The following is a 25020-nucleotide window of genomic DNA, read 5'->3' on the forward strand; positions in this document are numbered from 1 at the left end:
TTCTTCCTCCTCTCGTGCTAAACTAGTTCGAAAGAGAAGTGTTTTATTTGCTAGGCTTTTTCTTATCCTCTTGCGCTCTTTCTTCCTCTCCCTTGTTCTCCTCCTTGCTTCCGCTAGCTTACAACTCTAAATCATTGCTGTTGCACGAGAGATCGTATCTCACATAACTTTTAGAACTCAATCGATGGAAAAAGGAAATAAAAGATTGTTATTTGGATATTGTAATTAAATGCAAAGTGGGAAGATTTAATCCAAAACCTTTTATCCACATGTATAAACAAGTGTCAGTTGAACACTTAACTCACTTAACTAAGTTCTTGTTGGATTTAATTATTATTTTTTGTCATAGTAATTATTATTACTATCTTATACACATTATTATTTAATTTAATATTGATTGTTATTTAATTACAAATAAAATTGATTGTTATATCTAATGACCTTACAATTTTTTTTTGTAATTATTAAGAATTTGTTGTGTATGATTACTATACGATAATTAGCTAATAATACTGATTGTTTTCTAATAACTATATGATACCGATTCTTTATGTTATTGAATACAACTTGATAATTACTATTTAATATGAGTAGTTATTCGATTGATATAGATTTCTATTTAATATGAGTAATTATTCGATTGATAAAAGAAAAGAGCTGCGAATTTTGCTATAAATGCAAAATTAAAAAATTGGAGTCATAGTTGCAAATATATAAATTTATAAATAGGAAGTCCTTCTCGTAGCGAATCCCTTCGGTTCGGTCATCGAAACAATGTTCCTGAACACAGCCGCCTCCAAAATCCTTCAAAAATGCCGCCAAAAATCTCCGTTTTTCATTCAGAAGTTCGGCTATGTCGATGTTTACATGAAGTGGAAGAAAGATTCATATTACGATTCCATCGAGCATATCACCAAATCCATTGAACTCAAATCCATTATCTCTCTCAAAAACTGCATCGCTCAAGACCCAAATGGGTGTATCCCAATTTCCGCGGTTTCAAAGCGAGGCCTCCAAATGGACATCTCGATGAAAGTTGCAAGGTTTCTAAGGCTTTACCCATCAATTTTTGAAGAGTTTACAGGTCCGGAACACAATCATCCCTGGTTCAGGTTAACCCCAAAAGCAGTTGAGATTGATGCTGAAGAAAAAATGAGTTATCAAAATTGCAGGGAGGATTTGATTTGTAGGTTGAAGAAGTTCATATTAATGAGTAAGAACAACGTTCTGCCTTTGAAAATTATTCAAGGTATGCAATGGTATTTAGGGATTCCCGATGATTTTTTGCAAAAACCAGAAGTTAATCTTGATGGGTCTTTTAAGTTAGTGAAGATGGAAGATGGGTTAGAGGGATTATCCGTGGAATGTGAGGAGAAATTCATGTCTGCCATACAGAAAAACGCCATTAAAAGAGGGGTTTATTCTGGTAGAACAATTGAGTTACTTGAATTCCCACTCTTCCCTTCAAAGGGTTTAAGGCTGAGGAGGAAGATTGAGGATTGGTTAAAGGAGTTTCAAAAGCTTCCTTATGTATCTCCTTATGAAGATTTTTCCCATTTAGATCCAAATAGTGATATAGCAGAGAAAAGATTGGTGGGATTTATCCATGAAATGCTTAGTTTGTTTGTTGAGCATTCAGCAGAAAGGAAGAAGCTTCTATGCCTTAAAAAGTATATGGGTTTGCCTCAGAAATTTCATAAGGCATTTGAGAGACATCCTCACATGTTTTACTTGTCTCTGAAGAACAAAACTTGTACTGCCATTCTTAAAGAGGCTTACTGTGACAAGTCTTCTATTGAGAGGCACCCCATATTGAGAATCAGACGAAAGTACATCAATCTGATGAAGGAATCTATAGTGATTTTGAAGAATAGGAGATTGAGTAATCATCTTGTTCATAGAGAAAACTCGGTGTTGGATTTTGATTTGGATGCTGCTGATGGAAGAGAAATTCCCAAGTGTTAATGGTTGATTGCCTTTAGGTATTCCTTCTCTTCAATCTTTCACTTCCTTGGACAAGTTTACAGAATCAAAGTTCATTGTGCTTACTGCTTGTCTTTCTACTCTCTTGTGGAATGCCATTACTTTTAACCCTCTTCTATGTAAGTTCGATTCTTGAAATTTATCATTGATTTCTACGTACACTATTGACATGTGATGCAATTAAAACTTAACAAACTTCCATTCCCTTTTTGAGAGATTTTGAGAAGTTTTGGCACTGACACCTTTGGGATTTTGAAGATTTTACTTTTTCTTTGTTTTTGTTGACACTTTGGAGCACTTTTCTATTTTGGAGCTGGTTTCATAACAATTTTATTTTTCGCTTTTATGTTTTGATTTTCTCATACATTTTTTACTTTGATTTTTACAAAATTTTCCCCCCAAACCAAATGGTTATCAAACTTACTGTCCGGATGTGCCTTTTGATCTCCCTATTTTGGCTTCTCTATTATTCTATCTTTTTGTATTTTGAGTTTTTATATTAATAAAAGACCTTGTCTCCTTTTCAAATTTTTTTTATCAAACTTACATCTTTGTTCTTCGAATTGTATTGTTTGGATTTTTTTAGACTTTCTTTCCTTGTTTCATTGTTGCTGCCCCTTGTTATTATATTTTATTTAAAGTGGAACAAAAGATATTCATATACTTCATTTCATTTTAACATGTAGATAATCCAGACTTCGTGTTTCAGTAAGATCCATATAAAACAGTGGATTTTCGGTCATCTAAGCTACATTTAAATCGAATAATGAAGACAGATGAAGGTGGAGCTTGACGGTTAAACAAATGCTTAGTTGCTTGAAACTTAAATTGAGGTTAGTTCCCTGTTAACTATGTGTCGTATGTAACTATTTTTCTGATAAGAAACCGCACTAAATTGGTTGAGTCCTTGATATTTCTTTAGAACAAGACATGAACTTAAATTGATGAACAATATGTAAAAACCACCTCAAGAAGCAGCTACCCAAATGCAGAGTGCCACCCCCAAAGTTTCTCCATTTGATGTGATTGCAACATAAGAGAAATTTCAGGAGAAACATCAAAATAAAGTTGTACTTGTTAGTGAACAATGATGACATTCACATTCAAGTCATAGTAGACCAACCAACGGAAAAGAATATCAAAAGAGATTATCAGATGGGAAAGAAGGTAATAACTACTTTGGGTAAATTATTGAGTATTTACATAATTTATGACAGTGGAAAATAGATATAGATAGTATACAAGACTCCACTTACAAGGTTGTTATATGTAGCTTTTCCTTGTACATATTGAGATATTTTATCATACAATAGTTCCTTTACTTCTTTAGTCATTTACAACTTGGGTTTAGCTTTACATAATATATATATATATATATATATATATAAGAACTTCTCTCTATCTGCAAATTCCGAGAGATTGAGGGTTGCAAAATATACAAACTCTTTCTCCAATATTGTTATTCTCATTTACAGGGACCCTTTTTCTTGCCCTGCCCCTGTTCCATAAATGCTGGCTTTATGGATTTTCTTGTTTATTTACAAATTTACTGTTAACCTGTCAGCTGAAAGATCACTCTTAAGATATTTTCTTTCTGTCACTGCACGAACTTGAAGAAAATGAAATGTGATTCTTTTGGATGAAGGCAGCATGCAAACGGGCAAACTGCTCTAAGAAGGGAACGAAGAAGAAGATGAAGACTGTCCAATTCTCCTTTCTGCAAACAAAGAACAAGTGTAGCATGATGATGAGTTGCAAGGCAACCACACTATGAAAGAAATCCAAAGTTATTAGTATAGGGAAGGATGGCTCACCTCCAGTTGTGATGAGCTTTTCAACTCGAGATACGATATGTTTACCATATGTATACCTCTTGAGGGAATTCAAGTGAACCCTGATTCGAGAGAGAATCAACTCAAGACTATGGTCATCACATGACTCCAGCACTTTTTGGACAACGTAGTTCCCGAATGGATCCTTCATCATTGCCTGTAACATTTCATTTTATTCAGAGTAAATTATTTGTATTCTAAAAAATTTACCATATATGCATGAAGTTAGTGTTAGTCATCTTACATCTCCAATTTCCCATTATATAATATCCTTTCCGATTTAATGGGAAAATATTCCTTCCTATCTGTTGGAAATGATAAGATACATATACTAAGGCATGAAATAAACAGACTGAATTGTAGATAGGAACATGAATTCAGCTAGCCTCCTCACAAAGTAAATTCGCAGATAAAGTTGCACAAGGTTAGAGTGAGTTTGCAGAATCTCCACTTAGTGAAAAGCGGCACATACATATTATATATACGGGCAGGTTCTGCAAGCATTTAAAGATGAGTAAGAATCTAACAAACCTGCAAGGGCTCATTCTCATCAGTAGAACCTAAGATCTCGTTAATTAGTAGTTGACGTTCCTCAGGACTGCCAAATGTTAAACACTTCTCCACAACATTAGAAGCAAACTTCTGCTGACTCATTTTTACAATCTGTCCTGCAAGCTTACTTATAATAGCAGACCGCTCGTGTGGTTTACCAAATTCAAGTACATGCTGCAAAAGAAAGGGCACATAACTATTATTCCTTGAACTCAAAGATAAAATTGTACAACATATTGAACAGATCTTGTTCAAGTAAGGTTGATATAATAAAATCAATAATGATCTTTGACAACAGTCTTTAGATATGATCAGAACGATCAGTTTTCCAACCACAATCGAAAATGACCACTGGCTAATCATATTATAATTAGTTGCAACTAAATAAAGCACCGACTACAAATGGCATAAAGTTGCTCGTTTTATAATGGCCATCCCAGGTTGAAAATATCGCACATGAATCAACTAAACTAATTTCTTGACAAACGATCAGAGGCCATTACAAACAGATATTGTTGACCAAAGAAGTTCTGTTTACCTGAATAACGTAATTTCCATATTGATCTTGAGACAGGAGGCAAACGGATTGCATGATTTCATCCATGATAATTTGTTGTGTATTCAAATCATCACAGTGTTCTAATACCCTCTACAACATCGGGAGCGGAGAAGAATCAATATATGTAATCTAAATAAATAAGAATATACAGGACAAACAAACTAGTTACCTGAATAACACGGCAGCCATAAGGATGAGTGGATAATGCCAGAACTTGGCCATAAAATGCTGATATAATAAACTGAATTCTATCTTGAGGGATGCATTCGATGCATTTCTGAATAACATGGTTTCCGTTCTGATCACGGACACATTTCATTATGGAGCCATCAAGCTCGGCAACCATTTGTGTCTGTTGCTCAGAATCAACTACCTCCAAAGCCTGCATTAGTATTTGATTTTTTCTTTATAAAGCAACACTATCTCATTTGGTTCGCGCAATACAAATCCTAACAGATATATTCTAGATGAGGAAAACACAAGCCAATATTTAGAATCAGACAACTTGGTGACATGTGCATCTAACTTTTCCAATAGAACCACAGAGGTATCCATAACCCAAGGAAACAATGAAATAAAATAAGATCCACCCAACAGTATTACTCATTGCTGAATGAATAAAAATTCTTAAGCAGAAGAGAGTCGAGAAAGAACCTTCTGAATCACTCTGCATCCATACATTTGAAGACTAAGAGGCAAAACATGCCCTGAAAGTTGTTCAGCTAACTCCTTCCTTTGACTTGCAGTACCATGTTCAAAAAACTGTAATGAACAGTCAATCAACTCAAAATTTTAAAACAAGCAGCCATAAAACAATTAACTATTAAAGCATTTACTTTCTGAATAACATAATTTCCAAAGACATCAGTCATCAAGGTACGGGCATGTGGAATTATTTCTGGAAATATCTTTGTCTTCTCTTCCACATTGGCTGTTTCCAACTTTTGCTGGATAAAACGGCTTCCATATTGATCCATACTACACAACATAGTGAGACCAAGAATTAGAAAAAAGGATAAAATAAGATAATTAAATAGTTCCAAGAATAATACGTGTAAAATAAACATTGATAGACCATGTGCACCTGAATTCAATGACATGATCAACAATATCTGAAAGCTCAAAAGATCTAGTTTTGTTGCTTTTGAACTCATCCAATAAAGTTGATGGAAAACTTCTATCTACAGTATTGCCAATATCTGGCTGCCAAGACCCATGGGCTCCTATTGAACTTCTCATCATTGAGTTAAAGCGTAGGATTCGTTCATTCTGCAACATTGTACCACCATGTCCGACAGAAGAAAGACCAGAATCCAATGCTTGGTCCGCCAAATATGGGATGCCAGAACCATATGGAGTATTTGTATACAATCTGTGATTATAAACACTTGAGTTACCTGAATGTGACAGCTCATAGTGCTGCTTTTGTTGGGCAAGCAAGGCTTCTAGATAGGCACTTCGGAGGCCTTGCAAGTCTCCTTGAGAAATGCCATAGTAATTATGGGGTTGCAAACTAGATCCAGCATGGCTTGCACGATCAGAGGTTCCAGATGGCAGCTTGATATGATCAGAAGTTCCATAACTATTCATAGCAGAACTGTGATTCATATTCATTGAAAAGTCACCAGAAGGATATCCAGCCAAATCCACACTCTGAAGGTTTGCATTTTGAAGGTGTCTGGTAGGCCCGTCCTTGCTTACAAAGCCTGATGAATTTGGTTTAGAGTATAGATTGGTAGAAGAAGAAGTTCTTTTGGGAAAGTTAACATGATCGTGAGATCTCATTGTAGACGCTCTAGGGTTCATTACAATCCCACTTTTCCTTGTTAGGTCTATATTATCACTTGGTTTCGAGAGTTTTTTGTCACTAAGCTCAGGCAGAGTACGTGGGAGAATACCATTGGACATGTTGATCAGGAAATCAGACTGTTCACCAAGATCCAGTTGAAGTCGAGATTGCGCTCCTTTGACTCCATCTTCATGTCTAATTGATGACAGGTGTAAACCAGATATGTCGGGCAGTTCAGTAAACCCAGCAGAATAACCATTTTGGACCTTGGACGCAGTTACGTTCTTCTTCTCCACGGCAAAAACTCTACTACCAACAGGAGGTAGACCGAAACTTGAAGACCTTCCAACTAGCTGTGGTTCAGGAGTTGTGCTTCTTGACAGAGTTGAACAATTTGGATTCAGAAAGGAATGAGAAGCTGCTTTATTATGACTCTGCACTCCAACAAAGCCAGGGGGGCCTGGGGTATGCAAATCCTCAACAGGACCCACTCCATTACCTAATCCGGGTGGCTTTATATCATTCATTCCCATATTGTCAACATCACCAAAAGAATTATGACTTGCAGGGCGTGACAATTGGCCAGACATGGAAGCAGATTCACCAAGTCCTTCCTGCAGAATATAATCCATTAATATTTAGTGCCTTAAATGAAGAAATATTTGCCTATTAAACAAGGAGAAAGTTGATATATTATAAAACCGAGATCTGTAAGAGGGTTCTGACGACATGTATCCACCTATACAACCAAATCAAACATAAGCTGAAAAAGGAAAAACTAAAAGAACCACCAACTATAAACACGGAAATAGACCAGTATCATAAAAAAAAAATAGAATGTCAGTACTAAACAAGAATGAAGTAGAGACCATATTTTTAAAAAATGAGAAGACAGTATAATTTGGAAAAATCACCGGCCAAACCAAGGTGCCTTTGAGAAAATGAACCAATATAGCATAATAAAAAAATTATTGGATCTCATCAACTTAGAAGAAAGAAACTAAAGAATAAATTCCATGTCAGATCCCTATAGAAAGAAGAAGAAAAACATCTCTCCTAGATGACAACTATTAAAGGCTTCAAGCAAACGATAGCCATACGTTTCAAAAGCATTGATGGGATTTCTAAGTTCTTGTCTTGACAACCATTTAAAACATAGTTTGTTCTCACAACCAGCAAAAATAAAATAAAAATTTGAACTTCTTATTACATTCAATAGCCCTATTGTTCATTTAGGAAAACCACAAGCAGGCGCGCTTAAAATTTGAAGAAAATCTATGATGATGATCAAAGAGACCAGGCTAGATACAATGTTGAATAGTTAAATCAGTTACCTGAACAATATCAGCAAAACTTTTCCTTCTTGCACCGAGTCCATTACTGCCTGATCCAACAAAGCCTTCTCTCCCTCTGTCGTGCCACTCAGATAGAGTCTTCCTAGGGAGGTTCTTTCCATTAGCATCTCCAAACTCCATTGCATTACCATTATTTTTATCTGTCCGCTGTACAGAACTTCCAGGCTGCATAGAGAACAATGACGAACTAGTATTACCATCAACTGACTTCTTCCAGTTCCAATCCCCTTGCCGTCCCAATGAAGATCCAATGCCCTGAAACCGTTGTGCAACACGCCAGTCCTCTTTCGATACTAATGGTGGAGGGAGTCTAGGATTGATATAATCATTGGAGTAATAGTAAGAAAGATAATCTGGGTGTGAACGAATTTCATCCTCAGACAAAACCCCATCATTACTACCACTCTTAGTATTGAACTCATTATAATAAGAACTCGTAAATAGACTCCCAACAGCATTTATCGATCCCTCAACTGTTGGAGGAGCACTGCCACTCCTATAAATATTCAGATCTCCATCTCGTCCTCCTGCTGAGTGATTAGAATTTTCTCTCAGAAGTAGTTCAAGTTCAGTCCGTAAATTATCTTCAAAATTTCCAAGAGGAACTTGATGACCTTCATCAGGTATTGATAGCATGTCCGTATTACTCCCAGAAACCATCTTCAGGGATTTTAACCTCTCTAAAATCCCAACCTTCCCCCACACCAAGACAAACACAATATATAATCAAACGTCTACATAAAATAATAATAACAACAATAATAAAAAGATTTAAAATTTGAAAACAAAACAACCCACCTATAGAAGTATTAAAAAGAGGGGCAAATGAATCTACGCAGACTTTGAAACGAATAGAGACAGAAATGGCCGCATATAAAAATTCATATTATAAGCAAACATCAGGCCCACCCCACCGATTCAACCTGTGACGGAGTAAACAAACAAAAGTTTGAAACTCCACCTGAAAGGCCCCCAAAATATTGGAGAATGAAGAAAACAAGAACAACCCAGAATCCCGAAAAAAGGGATACAATAAGAAAGAATAGAAAATGAACATGAAATCAAGCAGAGAGAAGAATTACAGACCTGAAATAAGATCGTGGAGAGGGATAGAGATCAAGAGTGAAGGAAGGTGGAACCCATAAGGGAAGAATAAGGGAATGAAATGGAGTAGTGAATTGAGAAGAAGATTAAAAGAGGAATGGGATTTGAAGATGCCATTGAGATTGAGAAAGGAGAAACGATGGAAATCGAAAATGGGAAATTATTCAGCGAAATTCAGTTTGAAATCGAAAAATAAGGAAGAAATTAGAACAATTCTAATTCGCAGCTAAGAGAAGAGAAGGAAAACGCCTCTCTCTTATTTCTTTTTTCTTCATTTCATTCCACAAAATATACCGTCACAAACCACCGCCGTCCGATCATCAATCGACGGTGATGCCCATCGGTACGTGCACTGCATGAGCATTATTTTCTTTCCTTTTTTTCCCCTAATGTCGAAGTCTCAATTTCATTAAAAATATCGATGAAATGCGAATATTTTTATAAGATTTATAAAAAACAAACTTTTTCATATTTTTAATATCAACTTCTTTTATTTATATAATTAAAAAGTAAGTTGATGTCCAAGGTGGATGAAATTTCAATTATTTAAATAAAATTTTTTATTTTTTTTTTGTCAAAAATAGAACATTTGACAAAATATTTACGTTTCATATAAAAAAATTTGTAGTTTAAATAGTTTGTGAATTTCTTTTTATTTTTGAAAAAACTTCAAATTTAAATATATCTATTAAGTTACAAAATTAAATCACTTTTTTTAAAAAAGAAAAAAAAGTACAAGATCAAATGGCTACACCACGTTGTTGGTTCAAACCTAATGCCTACATATTTCATGGCATTTAATCCAAAGGTCCCTTTTTAACTTTTATTTTTTAAAAAGGGTTGGACTTAAATCACAACTTCCAAAGGTACGTTTGAATTAAATTTTTCATTTTAAGAAAAGGAAAATTTTAGAAATCAACAAAAACAGATAACCGTCGAAATGAACATAATTCAATTGTCGTATAATCAAGTTTTAAATTAGAGATTTGATTTCTCCATTTTACATATTGTTTAAAGAAGAAAAAATGAAATGACTAAAAGAAAGATATATGTCAAAGTTTCGTAGAGATAAACGAAGAGAATAACATAAATGAAACTTGAAAGGAGTCAGAAAATTTGGTTATAAGTGTTTTAAATTTTTTATAAGTATTGGACTAAATAACAAATTTGGTTACTTCTTATAATTTTAAATGTGGAATTTAGTCGTTAGAGTTCAATAAAACCTTAAAAAAAAAAGTTCTTGTGATTTGATAAACCCCTTATAGGTATATTTTTCAAAAAGACTCGTGAGTTTTTAATAAAAAAAGATATATCAAAAACTATTTATTAATTTTCAAAACTTATATATTCTTGTGAGGGTTAACAACAAAACAAGGTTATAAGTAAAGTAATTATTATAATTTGTCAAACGGACTTCTCTAACTAGATATATTTCATCTTTTATATTAAAGTAAACCTCGTCGATGAACTAGCATAAAATATGTATTATCAATCTCGAAGTTCAGACTAGTGAGGACTAAACAAAATCCAAAATTTCCTATTTGGTCATCTGGTTGGGCCGATTAAGGAAAAACTAGAAGTGTAGGTCCAAATACAAGAAGCTTTTTTGGATCGTTTGGCCCAATTTTCAAAAAGCCTATGACTTAGCCTATTGAATTATGCAAAGAAAATAACAGCAAACTTTTCATTATTCATTATGTCATTTGACTTCAATAAAGTTAGTACATGAAAATCACATACATTTGTACGGACTTAACTTTCGAATCTATGGTACTATCTCATGTTTTTTGTGTTTATTGATTGATTTGTCAGGTTATTTGGTTTGGTGTATTCATTTGTTGCTATAATTGGTTCGGAAATTCAATTGAAGAGATTCATGTAAGATTATTCTCCTTCCGGTGTGTTTTAGATATTATACTCGTATGATTGTGTTTTATTTATGTATCAATCTCAAGTTAGATTATTTTCTATTTCTTATAATTTCATAACTTTGTAGAGAAAGAGAAAGAAAATAGATGTTTATGGAGTCGAAAACTAATCTTGTAATTTTGAAAGCTTTGAGACCAAATCAACGTATAGTTTAACTTAGAATCAAATATATACTCAAGAAAATTATTTGTCACTCATCAATCTCCTTGTCATTTAATTTACTTACCCTTCCTATTCCCAAAGTCAATAACCAACGACATAACCTACCCAATTGGTAATGGTGTGGGCCTACGAGATAACTGGTCTAGGTTTATGGTTACTACGGGAGCACTCCTATTTATTTATGTCATAATATTCTATTTGCAAGCATGCTTTCAAAAATAGAGTAGACTTACTGACATTAATGTTGAATCCATTAATATTTATGAAGAAAGATTTATACTATGAATAAAAGGAGTATAAGGTACTATAAATTTTCTCGTGGTTAAAGAGGTTTTGTTCATACCTTTGTAATATCAACTTGATGTACGAAATTCAATACTATCCCTCCACGTCAATGAGAAAAAAAAAATCTAATGGAAAGTGTTGTAGTTGTAGGACATTTATCACTTACCCAAAACCTTCCTTACAAAATCTTTGATAAGTTTCTGTGTGTTGTCATATTCGAGAGAAGGGTTTTGTCTTGTATCCCTTCATTGTAGATTTGTTTTGCTGTTCTTTTTAGACAAAGCATCTTCCGCATAGGAACGAAGCCTTGTTTTGGCCTTGAGAAAAAACAGTTCAAAACAGGCCATCAATTAAAAGTATTAGGATTTTTCGCTTGTTAATATTTAAGAAGTCATTTCAAACAAACCTATCAACATTCGCCAACCAAAACCTCTTCCTCCTAGCTCGAGACCACATCCTATTTCACACCATTTCTCACTAGTCAGCTGCTTATCTTGATTGTAGATTTGTTCCCAAAAGGAAAACAGAGACAGATGAATCTTTGGTACTTCAAAAGTCGGTTCCAAACATGCTCTCATTCTTATAATGGATCCATTTAGTTTTCACAATTTACACATATAACAAACCAACACAACTAGACTAGCACACCTTCAATCATTAGTTCATTATTTGGTCACACTCGAGTTTATTCTCTCTCATACAGCTATGAACATAAAACCAACATATAGCTAGCCGTCTGGAATAATTTCTCCTTGAAAGAAACCAAAAAGAAAATGCCAAAAGAAGAGATTTAAAGAATTTATAATCTTGATTTTGAATAGGATGTTTTTTCGTGTAGCCTGAGAAACGGTGGAATTGACATAAGGATGTTGGAAGGGTGGGGTAAGGAAACATAGTTCACAATGAATATAGTTTTGGTTTGGTGGGTCAACAAGAAAGTTGGGTGCAGCACAATCAACTTGTTTCAACTCTTTTTTTTCCAAGTGCTTTTCACTTTTTCAACAACTTGGTTTTATGCCGACTGAGATGGCTACACAACTCCTGAAACAAGACATAGAGAGCATATCTCTCCAAAGAAATTAAAAACTTATGAAGTTCAAACAACAAATAGAAGATTGGTCTCTTTGTTGACAAATAGAAATTTTGGAAGCCTCCCCTCCCTCCCTCCCTCCCTCTAAATGAGTTATTAAAAAAAAAAAGGAATAAGAAAAAGAAAAGGTTCTCTGATTTTTTTATCATATACAAAGAAAAAATATCTTCAGGACCACCATTTGTAGCTCTTTTCAATGTTCAAGGTACACCTAATCCACTCCTCAAGTGCTTTTTCAAGGCAACATCCATTAATTTTTAAAGCAGAGAGATCCAGAAGACTCAGAAAGAGACATGTAATTCATAATAGATCAGAACAATTAAATTAATCCACCAACACAAAACAGGGCCCTCTGCATATCAGATATAAGGGAAAGGAATGGTATAAAACAGATGGTAAACCTTACAAATAAGACTTCCTCACAATGTGTATATTGTCAAGAATTGGACATACATGTTAGATCATCCACCCCATGACAACAAAGAAATGATCTCTGCAAGGACAAAGACTTGGCAAGAAGGCCAGCCAGGCCTTGTTCTTTATGTTGATCAATATAAGCAGAAAGGAATTTCTGTGAGATGCTATCAATCAATTTCAATACCACTAAGTGGATAAGAGGATGTGGGTAAAAATGAATCGTAGGTCACTCATCTGTTAGCTCACGTTCAATCATTTTCCGAACATCGTTGACGACTAGATATGCTTTATAGAGACCAACCACCTCATCTTGTTTCTTACCATCCTTCCATAGCTGCAATAAACACAGTTAAGATCTTGACGTTAGTAGAGAGAGGTTTCCAGCTGTAGGACATCTGATTGTGAGGGAACTCACCTGTATAGCTGGCATCTTCTGGATGATTCAAGGACGAACGATTGCGATACATGAGAAAATGTACAAAATCAAAACTATCAGAATTTGTATCACTCAACCAAGGAACGGAAATATTTTACGTTTGGACATATTCAAATTAAACACTCAACAGATAATGTAGTTTATTCAATAAACTAATCCATCAAAGTAACATAAACTCAACATGTCTACTGTCTCCTATGTCCAAACTGCAAGTTGGGAATGTTCCTGAAGGTAATGAAACACAAGCCCTAATTTCCATTGTAAACAGAAGCTCTAGTACAGTATCCAAAGAAAACCACTCTCTCAGAGAAGTAGAAGTTGTCATAACCTCAAGTCCTACCTAAAGAAGATCAATATAAAGGATTACGGCAACACAAAGAAAATGGAACAAACATCAAAAGGCTTCCAAAGGAACTTACAGCTAATCCGGCTCGAACAACTAGCTTGTGTGGCACCATATTGACATCAATGCAGTAGAATTGCAATCTACAATTCATCAAGCACATACTAAACTTCAATGAGGTCTGACACACTGATCTTTTAAGGATTATCCACCACATGGAGAATGGAAATATAGTTCGATTTTAGCCATTTGGTTGATTAGAAGAAATGGGTTAGGAGCTAACCTGGGGTAATAATCAGCAGCCAATCTTTCCAGTTGAGGCTTTAAATAAATATAATTTCTGCACCAGTTAGCCATCCTACAGATCCACATAAATTCACTTTTCAACTAAAGAAGATAAAATCATGAGAAATGCACTTGAAAGGCCTGTAAAGAAAATTGAAGAAAAATATCACACCATTCACTTCCAAATGATCACAATCGATGTACAACGAAGGTTAATCAATTTCAGCTAAACCCCAGGTTAATCAATCTAGCAGTTGAGAACAATTTTTCCTAATAAACAAATAAACTTCTAATCAAACAAGATCCAGTCAAACTCAAATACATTCACATCGTCTCTCTAAAACTTAAGCCGAAAAACGCTTTGTTAGAAAGTTCCGTAATTGACTCAACATTTCCCAGAAAAATTCCACAAGAAACTTAAGCATACCAAACAAGAATCACGAGCTCGTTGCGTTCCTCCGCATCTGCAATAGCCTTATCGAACTCAAGCTCACTGGAAATTGACTTGAGCTCAATCGAAACAGGCGATTCATCGCGAAATTGCAAGGCACTATCTTGTGTCCAAGCTCCGAGCAGCGAAGTCTTCTCACCAGTCGCAGAAACTTTCTGGAAAATCGGCGGAAATTTCCGAGACAAAGGAAGCCTGTTGAAACCAGAACCAGGGAGCCTCGCGGACAGAAGTTGAGGAGACGGAGGAAGATCAAAAGAACTGTCGAATTTGGGAAAAGATTTCACAATTCCGAGGTGAAGGGGCAGAGCTTTGACCATTTCGGAAGGGGAGAAGAATTGGGTAACAAAAAGAAAAGTTCAAAGAGGAAGAGGCTGGTGGGTTTGATGGGAGTGGCGACGGCGGCGGCGCTAGAGATGGTTCCGGTGAAGTCCCACCGGGAGAATCAGAGTCAATTCAGATATTGTTTCCGATGGATTTCACAAACTGTGAAACCTTAACGAAACGCCATTTGGTTTCGTTGAAGAAAACAAACAATAAAAAAAATAAAAATAAAGAGAATTGAGAAACAAAATACAATTTTTTTTCTTTTTTCTTTTTGTTTTTCTTTTGGAGTTGAGAAATCCAATTATGAAATAAACAAAATAAATATAAAAGGAAGCATCCGGGAAGTCGTTGCTGACTGCCGCATGCAATCCTTGAATTTCTTTTCCCCTCTCTTTAACTAACATAAAAATGTATTAACTAATTAATCAATTAATTAGCACACTCTTTTTTAAATTTAAAAAAGAAAATCTCATATAGGAAAATTATTTTACGATTTATTACATCCTTATATTTACAATTAATTTTCTAATGTGCATTTTGTCTTTATCAAAAATAAATAAAAAATAATAAAAATAATAAATGAAAGAAATGGTATGAGATGATTAGCACGTGGGGTGGGATGGGATGGGATAGTTTAACCTAAAGTTCAATATAATATTATGTATCTGAGGCGCGTAAATCCCACGCTTGGAAACAACTTGGGATTGGGATGCGGTTTGCACGTGCCCCACGCATCATATGTAAGATATTATTTTATTTATATTATATGCATTTTGATTATTTTAATCCTAAATTTATCATATATCTTTTGTAGTTATATATATATATATACATATTTTAGGTATTGAGTATTGGTTGGTTCCTTCTTCTGAGATGTACTTTTGACTTCTAATATCATTTGAAATCAAATCAATTGTTTTGAGAGATTAAGATGGATGATTCAAAACACAATTTTATTTTTGGTGTAAGGGAGGTTAAAATCTCTGAAAAAATGCGTGACAGACTCGTGGGTCTTAAAGAGGTATGATTGATTAGTTTATGTTATGTTCTTGTTGGATATTATAATTTGGTGGTGATGGAAATACTTAATGAGTATGATGTTAACCCTATCTGAAGTCTTTTTTTATTTGTGAGGGTTAAACTCATTTCCTTCGCAAGTTTGAATTTTATTTAAATAATTTTTTTCTAGAAGATTTTGAAAGAGAGTTCCTTTTCCAATTCTCTCTTTCGTACATGATAATCCATTTTTCTAAAACTAGTAATGATAAATAACTTATTAATTGATATGATTGAATTTAATTACTAAGTCACCTTCATCATTTTGGATTTGACCAATCGAAATTTAATAGTCCAATTTTTTTGCCAAACTCTTGCACTTATCTCATTTTACCATGAATCAAGATCATCCACGCATTCTATAACCTTAACATAAATATGTATATATGTGTGTGTGAATAATTTTATTCGTTATTTTGATTACTTTTACTTGATGCGATTACCCACCGATTAAATGTGGTTTATTATATACTTGTTTTTTTTTTTTAAATTTATATATTAACTTAAAACTATTATGACAAAATACATAAATAAGGTTAACTCAACCAAATGAATAAATTATTTGGCCGGATTTAATTAGATTGGTCAAATTTTTACTACGGACCAAATTTGAATCGATTCCAAACCAATCCTAAGTGTATAACACAACATAATTCAAGAATGAAAACCATAACAAAATTTTATTGGTAATAAAATTTTATTATAGAGATAATAAATTGAAAAACTTAAAAAATAATAAATAAAAAAAATAAACACACAAAACTCTATATTAAAAGTTGCAGTAAACTATAAAAAACGGGTGAAAGAAAAATGAAAGGTCAAAATTAGAAGTGGGAAAGGGAAAGGGAAAGGGAAGAACAATTAAATAGAAACAAAAGCAGGATTTGGTGGATTAAAATTGCCAAATTGCTAGGTACTCAAATTCTGGACGATTTTTAATACGGATGAATAAGTTCCAAAGGCTGCTGCTATCAGCCCTATTACCATTATTATCACACACACTATTCCCTGCACAAAAATAACAAACCATAGATGCGTTACTAGAAAATTCATACCTTTTTGTTTGCTCGAGTTCTATAACGTCTTCTTAACTTTTTGATTGAAGACATACGAATCAAATCTTTCTACGTGCTAAAACAAAAAATTAGAAGATGACATGGGTGCGCCTAGACCAAAGCATATGAATGAGTGGTTTTTTATGAGAATATGCTTCGGATATGATATGTGAGTTTGACCCTAAACATTATTTAGAACATACATCTACACGGACTAAATTGATACTAAAACATAAAATAAAGATAAATCATGAACATCATCAAATCTATAATTTAAGTTCGGTACTTTGGCCATGCCCATGATTAATTTGTTACCCAAAAAAAGACACTAATAATGCTAATTAATTCAAGTTTAGTTATATAATTTTTTTCACACACAATATATATATATAAATAATACAAAAGCAAAAGAATGACATTACCTGTAAACGTGTTACTTTCCCTTTGAGGATGCTCAGGAAACAAGCACAAGGAAGTATTAAACTCTACAAATAAAAAGTTCTAATTACTGTCATAAACTAATTAAAACAAAAAATTGATTTACAAACTCACAAACTCTGCACAAAACTTACAATGAACATGGTGAGAAGTGACCCGACAAGCGACAAAATCAAACCTGCAAAAGATAATAATAAACAATCTTTAACATGGCTTTTCAAAATAGATATATCAGTAAAAAGTTAATACGTTTTCACTGAAATAATTACTTCTTTTCAGTACGTACTTACCAAAGAAAGGAATGCCAAGACCCACAAGCAAGGTAGAGACGACAAGAGCAGTTCTTATAAGGATTGAGAGCATAAGAAACTGAGGATGATTTGATGGTATCAGCTCCTCTAGACTCAGTGCAATTGGGGTCAATGTCAATGCATACGTAGAGATTTCATTAAGAAAAAAAATCATCTTTTGGTTTCCAGACAAGTGTAAAGATCTCTTTGTTTGTTACAATTTTTTTTCAAAATTATCTCAAGTAATTGATCTACATTAGTCCAATTTGTTAATAGCCCGATAATGATGTAATATTGTTTCGCTTAAAAAGTTTTGTGCTAATGTGTATATTGTGTCTCACTTATTACTCATGATCTCCATGTTATTTAGCGAGTACTGTTATATGCTCATGATCTTTGCGTTGTAATATATCCAATTGAATCATCTAGAACCATACTTATGTTTCTACTACAAAGAAAGATAAAAGGATATTTGGTAAATGGGTTAACCACCTGCAAAGAACAAAATCAGAGACGAAGTATAAGCCACTGCTACAGAATATAGGCGAGAAGAAAAAAGTATATACTATTTGAGTAGGGATGTCTATTCTCCTAATGGGACGAGTCACGCAAGGACTCGCTCCTAATGGGGTGGAGAAGGAAGTGGGGAATGGAGAGGGAGCGAGAAGAAAAAGGTCTCCATAAATTAAACTGTTAAAGTGCATTCTCCATTCCAGTCTCAACATCTCTAATTTAAAGCAGATATATATATTTTTCACTTATAAATTATCCTTCCCTTCTAATTCATGAAGGCTATAATTGAAAAGGGAAGTTACAAAGTGACCATACCGTAGTCCAGACGGCGATCTTTGATGCAACCAAGTTCGTTGGCAAGTTGAGAGTGAACTGTGACATCGTTGATTCTCCAAACATTGAATATCCCACAAAAGCAACCCCCGCATACATCAAAGTACAAACAACGAAACTGCATAATAATGTGAAGCGGTTTTATTCACGACAGGTTTAAACTTCTTATTCATTCATCAAATTTAGTAAAGGAAGAATCTTAATTAGCCATGCATAATTATCTACAAGTCTGTCCAGAGTTTTTGTAGAATATTAGAAGAATAGCAGTCAAACACCAAAAAGATTTAAAAGCACTACAAAAGAAGCTTATATCATTAGTTTCGAGCGCTATAATCTTAGAAGTTACATGTACTAACTCTAGTTAGGCTTCTTTTTTGAACTTTCTAGCCTAAGAGTGAGAAAAAAGTATACAAATTTTGAGAAAGTGTTATTGTATTTACAATAGGAGAGGAAATTTTGTGCGACTGCAATGATTTTTCAAAAAGAGGATGCTATGAAGTTAATATATTGGATAAGAAGGTCAAACTGAATAAGGCCATACACATACATACATATTATATGTACTAATAGTTCAACATTTTAAATTACCATGTTAAGAGGACTGAAGGATATTGACTTGGTTTTGACATTGAACTATAAATATTGGGGAAAACAGCGTGTCCAGAATAGCAGTAGCCATAAAGACCAATAGCAATAGGAAGGGTTCCAGGATTCAGTAAAGTTGTTGTCTCCTTCCCTTGGAAACCGACCCCATCCACTAATCCAATCCAGAACAAGCAAAGTACAACCAATATTGATGCAATAACTCCACCAGCTGGAAAAAACAGCAAAATGAATGGTCCAAGTATGTTTATAACCATCTCTGTAAATTCTTGAACATCACAGTAGTGCAACATCACCATAACGAGTAAACAAGACATTATAGATAACAGTTTTAGAACGGTAATATTTCCCTATACACCGTTTACTGTGGATCTCTTATTAACTTTTCTATTAGACATGTATATCAATTGATCTAAACTAAAAAACTTTGATAATTCATAAAAAGCATCCCTAGACTTTGACTCTTGTTTAAAAAATATCCCTATTATCTTTAACCCTAGAATAAAGGTTTCAAAACTACAACTAGACTAGAAATTCATCAGAACATTTGATAAAAATTGAGATTTGAAACCTAAGAAGCAATAACACTTAGTTTGATTAGTGTGCATTGATCGATACATGTCAAATACTTGGACACGCGAATACTTGTTGGACATTTAATGTGCAACAAATTTTTTAAACATGCATAGAACACTTGTTGAATACTAAAAAAAAAGATATATAAGAATAATATATAATAAAATTTTAGTGTGAAATACATCAAAATAATTTATTAAGTATACAAATGCATTTACATTTTTTCTGGTATAAAAATGATATAATTTTAAACATGTATATTTTAAGTGTGTCCTTGTTGTGTGGTGTCCTAAATTTTTTAAAAAGGGCATGTAGTTGTGTCCGTATCGTATCCATGTATCATATAGTTTTTGTGCTCATGAGTATGAACTACCTAAAAAAGGTAAGATGATGTTTGGGTCATCATTTCTATTCTTTTTAAGTCTCATCCACACGGTTTTAGGTCCCAATTTTTGTCTAAAATTTGCAAGAATTTCTACAGTAGTTTGAAAACGTAAATTTGAAAGATTAGAAGTGTTTTAGTCAAGTGTAAAATTACATAAAATGGAAGCATATACCAGTGGTGATTCAGTGCTGCAGCATCAACAATGAACGAAAAACAGGGGATATGGATATCGTAATTCTGGTACTCTAGAGTAATAGCTTGTTTACCACTTACCAGAGATGTAGCTAAGAACGGATAGGTCCCGAAGATAAACAGTAGGAAGAACAGCAATAGTAGTCATCAAGGCAAATAAAAGGTGTGCATTTAACTCATATCCACCCACATTTAAATGCGCATTTGGAAATAGAGAAGACAAGTTATCGCTCTCCAAGATTATGTACTCAATACAAGAAGCCTGAAAGAAGATCAAATTCTTGTAACTCTCTAATTATAAGAACATTATCATAATAAGGGAGATGAAATTAACCCTATAACTAAAATAATTATGTACTAAAAAAGGTAATTATGTAACCCAACTCAACCTAAGAAAAGATGTGCCTGTTTCATGAAGTCAAAATTTTGTATCCCCTCCACAAGTAGATAAATGCACAGCAAATCTCTGTGCGAAACTTAACAACGATAAATTCAAAACTTTTAACATTTGAGAAACCAAATAAAAAGTATAAAATAAATTCAAACCAATCCGGACCAAATTGTAAACAAAACAAAACAAGAAACACGTTCTCACACAATGAAGACAGCTGTACTTACGTATAATTCCATGTACAATATTATCTGCATCCACAGCCACAACACGAAACAAAAACAAATTAATTAACCGCCTATATTCAAATCTCACTTTACAAAACATAATCACGATTGGTTTATACACTTTTAACTTTCCAGGTTGGTTTAATAGGCTTTTAAAATTTCCATTAAATTATAAATTTAGTCATTAAACTTTAAAATTTGTATATTGCATACCGAGATGACGATTCGACCCGTGGTGCCAAAGGCTGCCTGGCCAATGTCTGGGTAAGTATCGAGCTCTGGTCTACTTTCCATGCAGTCACGGAGGAGGAGTCCAGTGTAGTAACAGACCACAGCAAATATTAACAAAATGGAAAGTCCAAGCCATCCTCCCTCTTTCGCTGCATAAGGCGTCGTTAGTATTCCAACCCCACATAGCACATTTCCACCTGTATCATCATCATTACCATATTCAGTCTTGCAAATTATTTAATTAGTAAAGAGTTTTTCAAGCAAGGGTGGAATAGTGAACTTCGATAAGTTGTGAAATCATGGGAGTTGTGTACTCAAGGTCCACAGTATACGAAATGAAATTTTTAGTGGTAGGACGCAAAAACTTCTCAACTGTTTAAAGCCTCAACCTTTTGGTTGAGGCCCGCGTATACATATATTCAATTAAAGTGGAGAAATCCTTAAAGCAACAGCGAACCAAGAGCATGGATCATTTTCTATCATATAAGAAGAGCTGTCGCACTCTTACTCGATTGGAATTGAGAAAATTTTGTCCCAGTCAAGACTCATTACTCCAACCCAACTAGCTCTAGTTCCAAATCTTCCCTTTCTATTCCTGGTCACCAATAGGGAAGAAAGACTCCTATGACATTGCCAACAAATATTTTTTTCCATCATAATTTGAGTAACTATACAGACTTATTAGATGGACAATAATTAGAAGCAGCATAGTCTCTCCACCTACCTCATGAAAAATACTTGAATATGTTTGACGTGTGTGGGTTATGACAGGCAATGTTATTAGCAGACTGAATCGTATTAACGAAGTATATTTAATTTCCACTGTCGATTTCAATATGCATTTGCAGGCAAAAGTGAATGGGGGCCTGATTTCAGTTCATGTGCACAATTTCAATGTAATCCTCTATTAAGTAATAACCCCACACAATTTTGATGTGTGGGGTTAGGTTTCTTGTTAGTAACGAGTGTACTGCTGTATTAAGTCACGTGCCTAAGTTGTTTTGCTATAGGACAAACTTTAAAAAATCGCCACCGCGCCAATGATATTTTTGGTACAGTCAGAGTCTATGCTAGTTGGGCAAAAGATCAATTAATTTGAGGGGAATAAAGGATAAGGCAAGGGTCTTTTATGTAGAGAAAAGGACAAATGAGAAAACAACCCCCAATCGTGTAAGACCAGCTACAGAATTAGAGTAAGAAAAAAAGGACGAGATGGCATGCAAAATCAAAAAACTAACACATGGTTGGGCCCTCTCCTTCTGTTCCTATCAAATGCTGACATACCCAACCAAACAATTAACCATTCCCGTGTCCCTCTACTTCAGTTGTAGAAGGTAACTTTATTATTATCTTGTAAACAACACGTATAAACTTTTTTGAAAAATATGTATATAATAATGTTTCTTTTCCTTTTAATTGTGAGATACTTTTCATGAAAAATCGAAGGTTAATATTTAATTGGAAAAAATCGCCCTCGATTCCGCTAGACTTCTCTAGAAATAATGAGTTTGAAAAAGAACCCTTTGAAATCGATGAGTTCAAACCCCCGGCCCCCCCCAAAAAAAATGCAAAAGTAATGCATTACTTTATCTTATTTAAATGTTCTAATCATAATTTTGTTCATTCATGGAAAATTCTTAATTCCTAATATGTAGTTTACTTTAAAATACTATTCTGCATCATTTTTAACTAACAATTATAGTTTTTTTTTTTTTTTTTTTTGACAAAATTTTAATTTTTAAAAGAAATATTTTAACTTATGAGTAGTGAAAACTTATTTACCATCTGACGAAGTCAATTTTTATATGTATATATATATATGATATTTTGAGATTTGTTAAAGTTTTACTCTTATGTCACACCTTAGATGCTTTTGAGACAAGCAAAATTTAATATTATAATGTTTTCATTTAATTAGGACTTACCATTGAGCATGGCTTGACTAAATGAGCTTCGACGAGCAGTGGGAAACTCGTGTGGAACTTTGGAAGGTTTGTCATCCTTTTTTATGCCTGATGGTCGCCTTGAAGTGAAAGGGAGAATGAGAGAGTGAGAGCTTAGTCGCTGCGATAGCGGTGGCAGCGGTTGCTGCTCGTCTTTGTTCTCGTCAGTCACTGTAGCAAGCAGCGGTTTTGATGTTGAAGTTAACGTGTCTGGAGTATGCCTTCTTGTTAAGGAGGAGGATAGAAATGAGCTTCCCCATCTTGTTAAAGATGATGTCCCTAATATCCCGATGTTAGGTGATGGCACACTGCCAAGCATATCCATCGACTGTCTGAAACATATAATTAATACACCATAAATTCAGTATTACCAAAAGTAGCATACAAATTGATATTAATTTATGTCCGAACTTCTTTGTGCATCAAAATTATGATACAAGTGAAAATATTAATAGTTCAAATCAATAGAAAAGGAATTGCTACAATAAATTATTTAGTCATGAAAAGTGTAATGTCGGGCAAAAAAAATTCATATATCAACTAGAAGTTTAAGATTCGGTAAAATCCATTTTTCTAAAGGGTGTTTACGAACTTTATGATTAAATTTTTTACTGTTTACGATAATTTCTTCCATTTAAAACTTTTGGAAAAAATTTAAATCCAAAGGATAAATAAGAAGAAAAAGAAAAAGTGAATAATGATCTCCCAATTCCGTTGTCGGCTTAACTTTTTTGTGACGAAAACAAAACAAACAAAATAGATAATGTGTACAAAAAAGCGTGAACGAATTGAAATCCAGTATCAGTTGAAGAACAGCTAACGAATTGAAGAGATCATCAATGAACGACTGAGAATAATTTCTACGGATTAATGGAGTCTTCAACAGATCAGGTCAGCTCCATCTCTAATTTTCAGTATATTTTATTGAGAAGATAAGAGATTGAAAATACCTGTAACTTTGTGGCCAAGTAGTAGTGTACGAATCAGGCTTGCTTCGTCTCTGATTTCTAGTCGAATCATCGGAAGAATCTGAATCGTTTCCATCTTCTTCATCTTTGTTCACTACTACATTCTCCTGATCCTCTTCTTCATCTTCACTCTCATACAAAAAACTCTGTTCCGATACAGAACTCTTCATCTTCTCCTTCCTCAAAAAAAAAAATAAAAAAAAATCAAGAGACGATTGAAGGTTTCTTTCGATCTGACTGAAAGATGATGATTAAGAAAGAAAACAGAATCAAACAATTTGATCTGATAAGGAATGATGAAGAGAGTGAAAGAAAAAGATAAAACGAAATGAAAAATGAGTAGAGAAAGCGAACCTTGCTCTGATTTTGTGTTATCTGCTCTGTTTTTTGCTCTGCTTTGTAATTCATATAAAGGAACGAGAAATCTCTTTCCTTTGTCTTAATTAATTAAATTAATTAAAACTTAAAAGTTGTTTTGTCTTTTTTGGTCTTTTCCTAATTATTAAATTTTCAAAAGAATTTTTGTTTGGATTTAATTTCAACATAAACAAATAGCAACTTGTTTTATTCATACTAATCCCTTTGACACTCTAATAATAACAATAATTATAATAATAATAATAATAAAATCATAGTGATCTTAGATTTTAGTTTACTAATTCATTTTGAAGTTACCTAAATTTTAAAAAATTATAATAATAAATAAGTTTTTAAAAACATAAATAATAAGTCGTAGAATTGATGAATTTTAACCGTAGGGTCTACAAATTTTTTGATTGTGGAATGTTGAGTTATACTTTTAATTTGGTCTTTAATGAGTTCGATTATATATATCGAATATGAAAAAGATATATTAATAAACTTCTACACCTCTATTAATATTAATAGTTGCATTTTAGGTTATCAACTAATTTGGAACCTTT

General features: G+C 33.7%; 4 protein-coding genes across 16 annotated transcripts; 1 reads left to right on the forward strand and 3 right to left on the reverse strand.

Moving 5' to 3' along the window:
• The first annotated feature begins 733 nt into the window (after nucleotides 1–733).
• LOC103489450 (protein WHAT'S THIS FACTOR 9, mitochondrial) lies at nucleotides 734–4058 on the forward strand. 4 transcript variants are annotated; one of them, XM_051091001.1, is made up of 4 exons: nucleotides 734–2102; nucleotides 2670–2816; nucleotides 2906–3150; nucleotides 3629–4058. In XM_051091001.1, the coding sequence occupies exon 1, from the start codon at nucleotides 775–777 to the stop codon at nucleotides 1963–1965; it is 1191 nt and encodes a 396-aa protein (XP_050946958.1). In that variant the 5' UTR covers nucleotides 734–774; the 3' UTR covers nucleotides 1966–2102; nucleotides 2670–2816; nucleotides 2906–3150; nucleotides 3629–4058. The 4 variants fall into 4 exon arrangements, with proteins under 4 accessions (XP_050946958.1, XP_008446855.2, XP_050946959.1 ...); XM_008448633.3 differs by having other exon boundaries at nucleotides 734–1982; XM_051091002.1 differs by having other exon boundaries at nucleotides 734–1982; nucleotides 2976–3150.
• On the reverse strand, nucleotides 3140–9531 carry LOC103489451 (pumilio homolog 4). Of its 3 annotated transcripts, none has more exons than XM_008448638.3 (11): nucleotides 9157–9525; nucleotides 8869–8993; nucleotides 8050–8763; nucleotides 6011–7329; nucleotides 5763–5904; nucleotides 5581–5688; nucleotides 5096–5308; nucleotides 4906–5016; nucleotides 4347–4541; nucleotides 3798–3972; nucleotides 3140–3700 (listed from the first exon to the last, which is right to left on the reverse strand). In XM_008448638.3, the coding sequence occupies exons 3-11, from the start codon at nucleotides 8728–8730 to the stop codon at nucleotides 3654–3656; spliced, it is 2991 nt and encodes a 996-aa protein (XP_008446860.2). In that variant the 5' UTR covers nucleotides 8731–8763; nucleotides 8869–8993; nucleotides 9157–9525; the 3' UTR covers nucleotides 3140–3653. The 3 variants fall into 3 exon arrangements, with proteins under 3 accessions (XP_008446860.2, XP_016900250.2, XP_016900251.2); XM_017044761.2 differs by having other exon boundaries at nucleotides 8869–9031; XM_017044762.2 differs by lacking the exon at nucleotides 8869–8993 and having other exon boundaries at nucleotides 9157–9531.
• Nucleotides 9532–12999: 3468 nt separating this feature from the next.
• LOC103489448 (thioredoxin-like 3-2, chloroplastic) lies at nucleotides 13000–15282 on the reverse strand. Of its 7 annotated transcripts, none has more exons than XM_008448624.3 (6): nucleotides 14549–15272; nucleotides 14120–14194; nucleotides 13913–13979; nucleotides 13675–13833; nucleotides 13473–13490; nucleotides 13000–13391 (listed from the first exon to the last, which is right to left on the reverse strand). In XM_008448624.3, the coding sequence occupies exons 1-6, from the start codon at nucleotides 14887–14889 to the stop codon at nucleotides 13284–13286; spliced, it is 768 nt and encodes a 255-aa protein (XP_008446846.1). In that variant the 5' UTR covers nucleotides 14890–15272; the 3' UTR covers nucleotides 13000–13283. The 7 variants fall into 7 exon arrangements, 6 of the variants coding, with proteins under 6 accessions (XP_008446846.1, XP_008446845.1, XP_008446852.1 ...); XM_008448623.3 differs by having other exon boundaries at nucleotides 13913–14000; nucleotides 14549–15239; XR_001762602.2 differs by having other exon boundaries at nucleotides 13266–13391; nucleotides 13622–13833; nucleotides 13913–14000; nucleotides 14549–15239.
• Nucleotides 15283–16692: 1410 nt separating this feature from the next.
• Nucleotides 16693–24583, reverse strand: LOC103489447 (amino acid transporter AVT1C-like). 2 transcript variants are annotated; one of them, XM_008448622.3, is made up of 13 exons: nucleotides 24452–24583; nucleotides 24080–24277; nucleotides 23112–23461; nucleotides 21169–21383; nucleotides 20956–20979; nucleotides 20419–20599; nucleotides 19170–19395; nucleotides 18564–18699; nucleotides 18208–18227; nucleotides 17736–17881; nucleotides 17580–17623; nucleotides 17430–17492; nucleotides 16693–16960 (listed from the first exon to the last, which is right to left on the reverse strand). In XM_008448622.3, exons 2-13 carry the CDS (start codon nucleotides 24265–24267, stop codon nucleotides 16862–16864), a joined length of 1692 nt encoding a protein of 563 aa, XP_008446844.2. In that variant the 5' UTR covers nucleotides 24268–24277; nucleotides 24452–24583; the 3' UTR covers nucleotides 16693–16861. The 2 variants fall into 2 exon arrangements, with proteins under 2 accessions (XP_008446844.2, XP_008446843.2); XM_008448621.3 differs by having other exon boundaries at nucleotides 24080–24273; nucleotides 24452–24521.
• Between the last annotated feature and the right edge of the window lie 437 nt (nucleotides 24584–25020).

This window comes from Cucumis melo, chromosome 10 (assembly GCF_025177605.1).
Source record: "Cucumis melo cultivar AY chromosome 10, USDA_Cmelo_AY_1.0, whole genome shotgun sequence".
Classification (NCBI taxonomy): Eukaryota; Viridiplantae; Streptophyta; class Magnoliopsida; order Cucurbitales; family Cucurbitaceae; genus Cucumis; species Cucumis melo.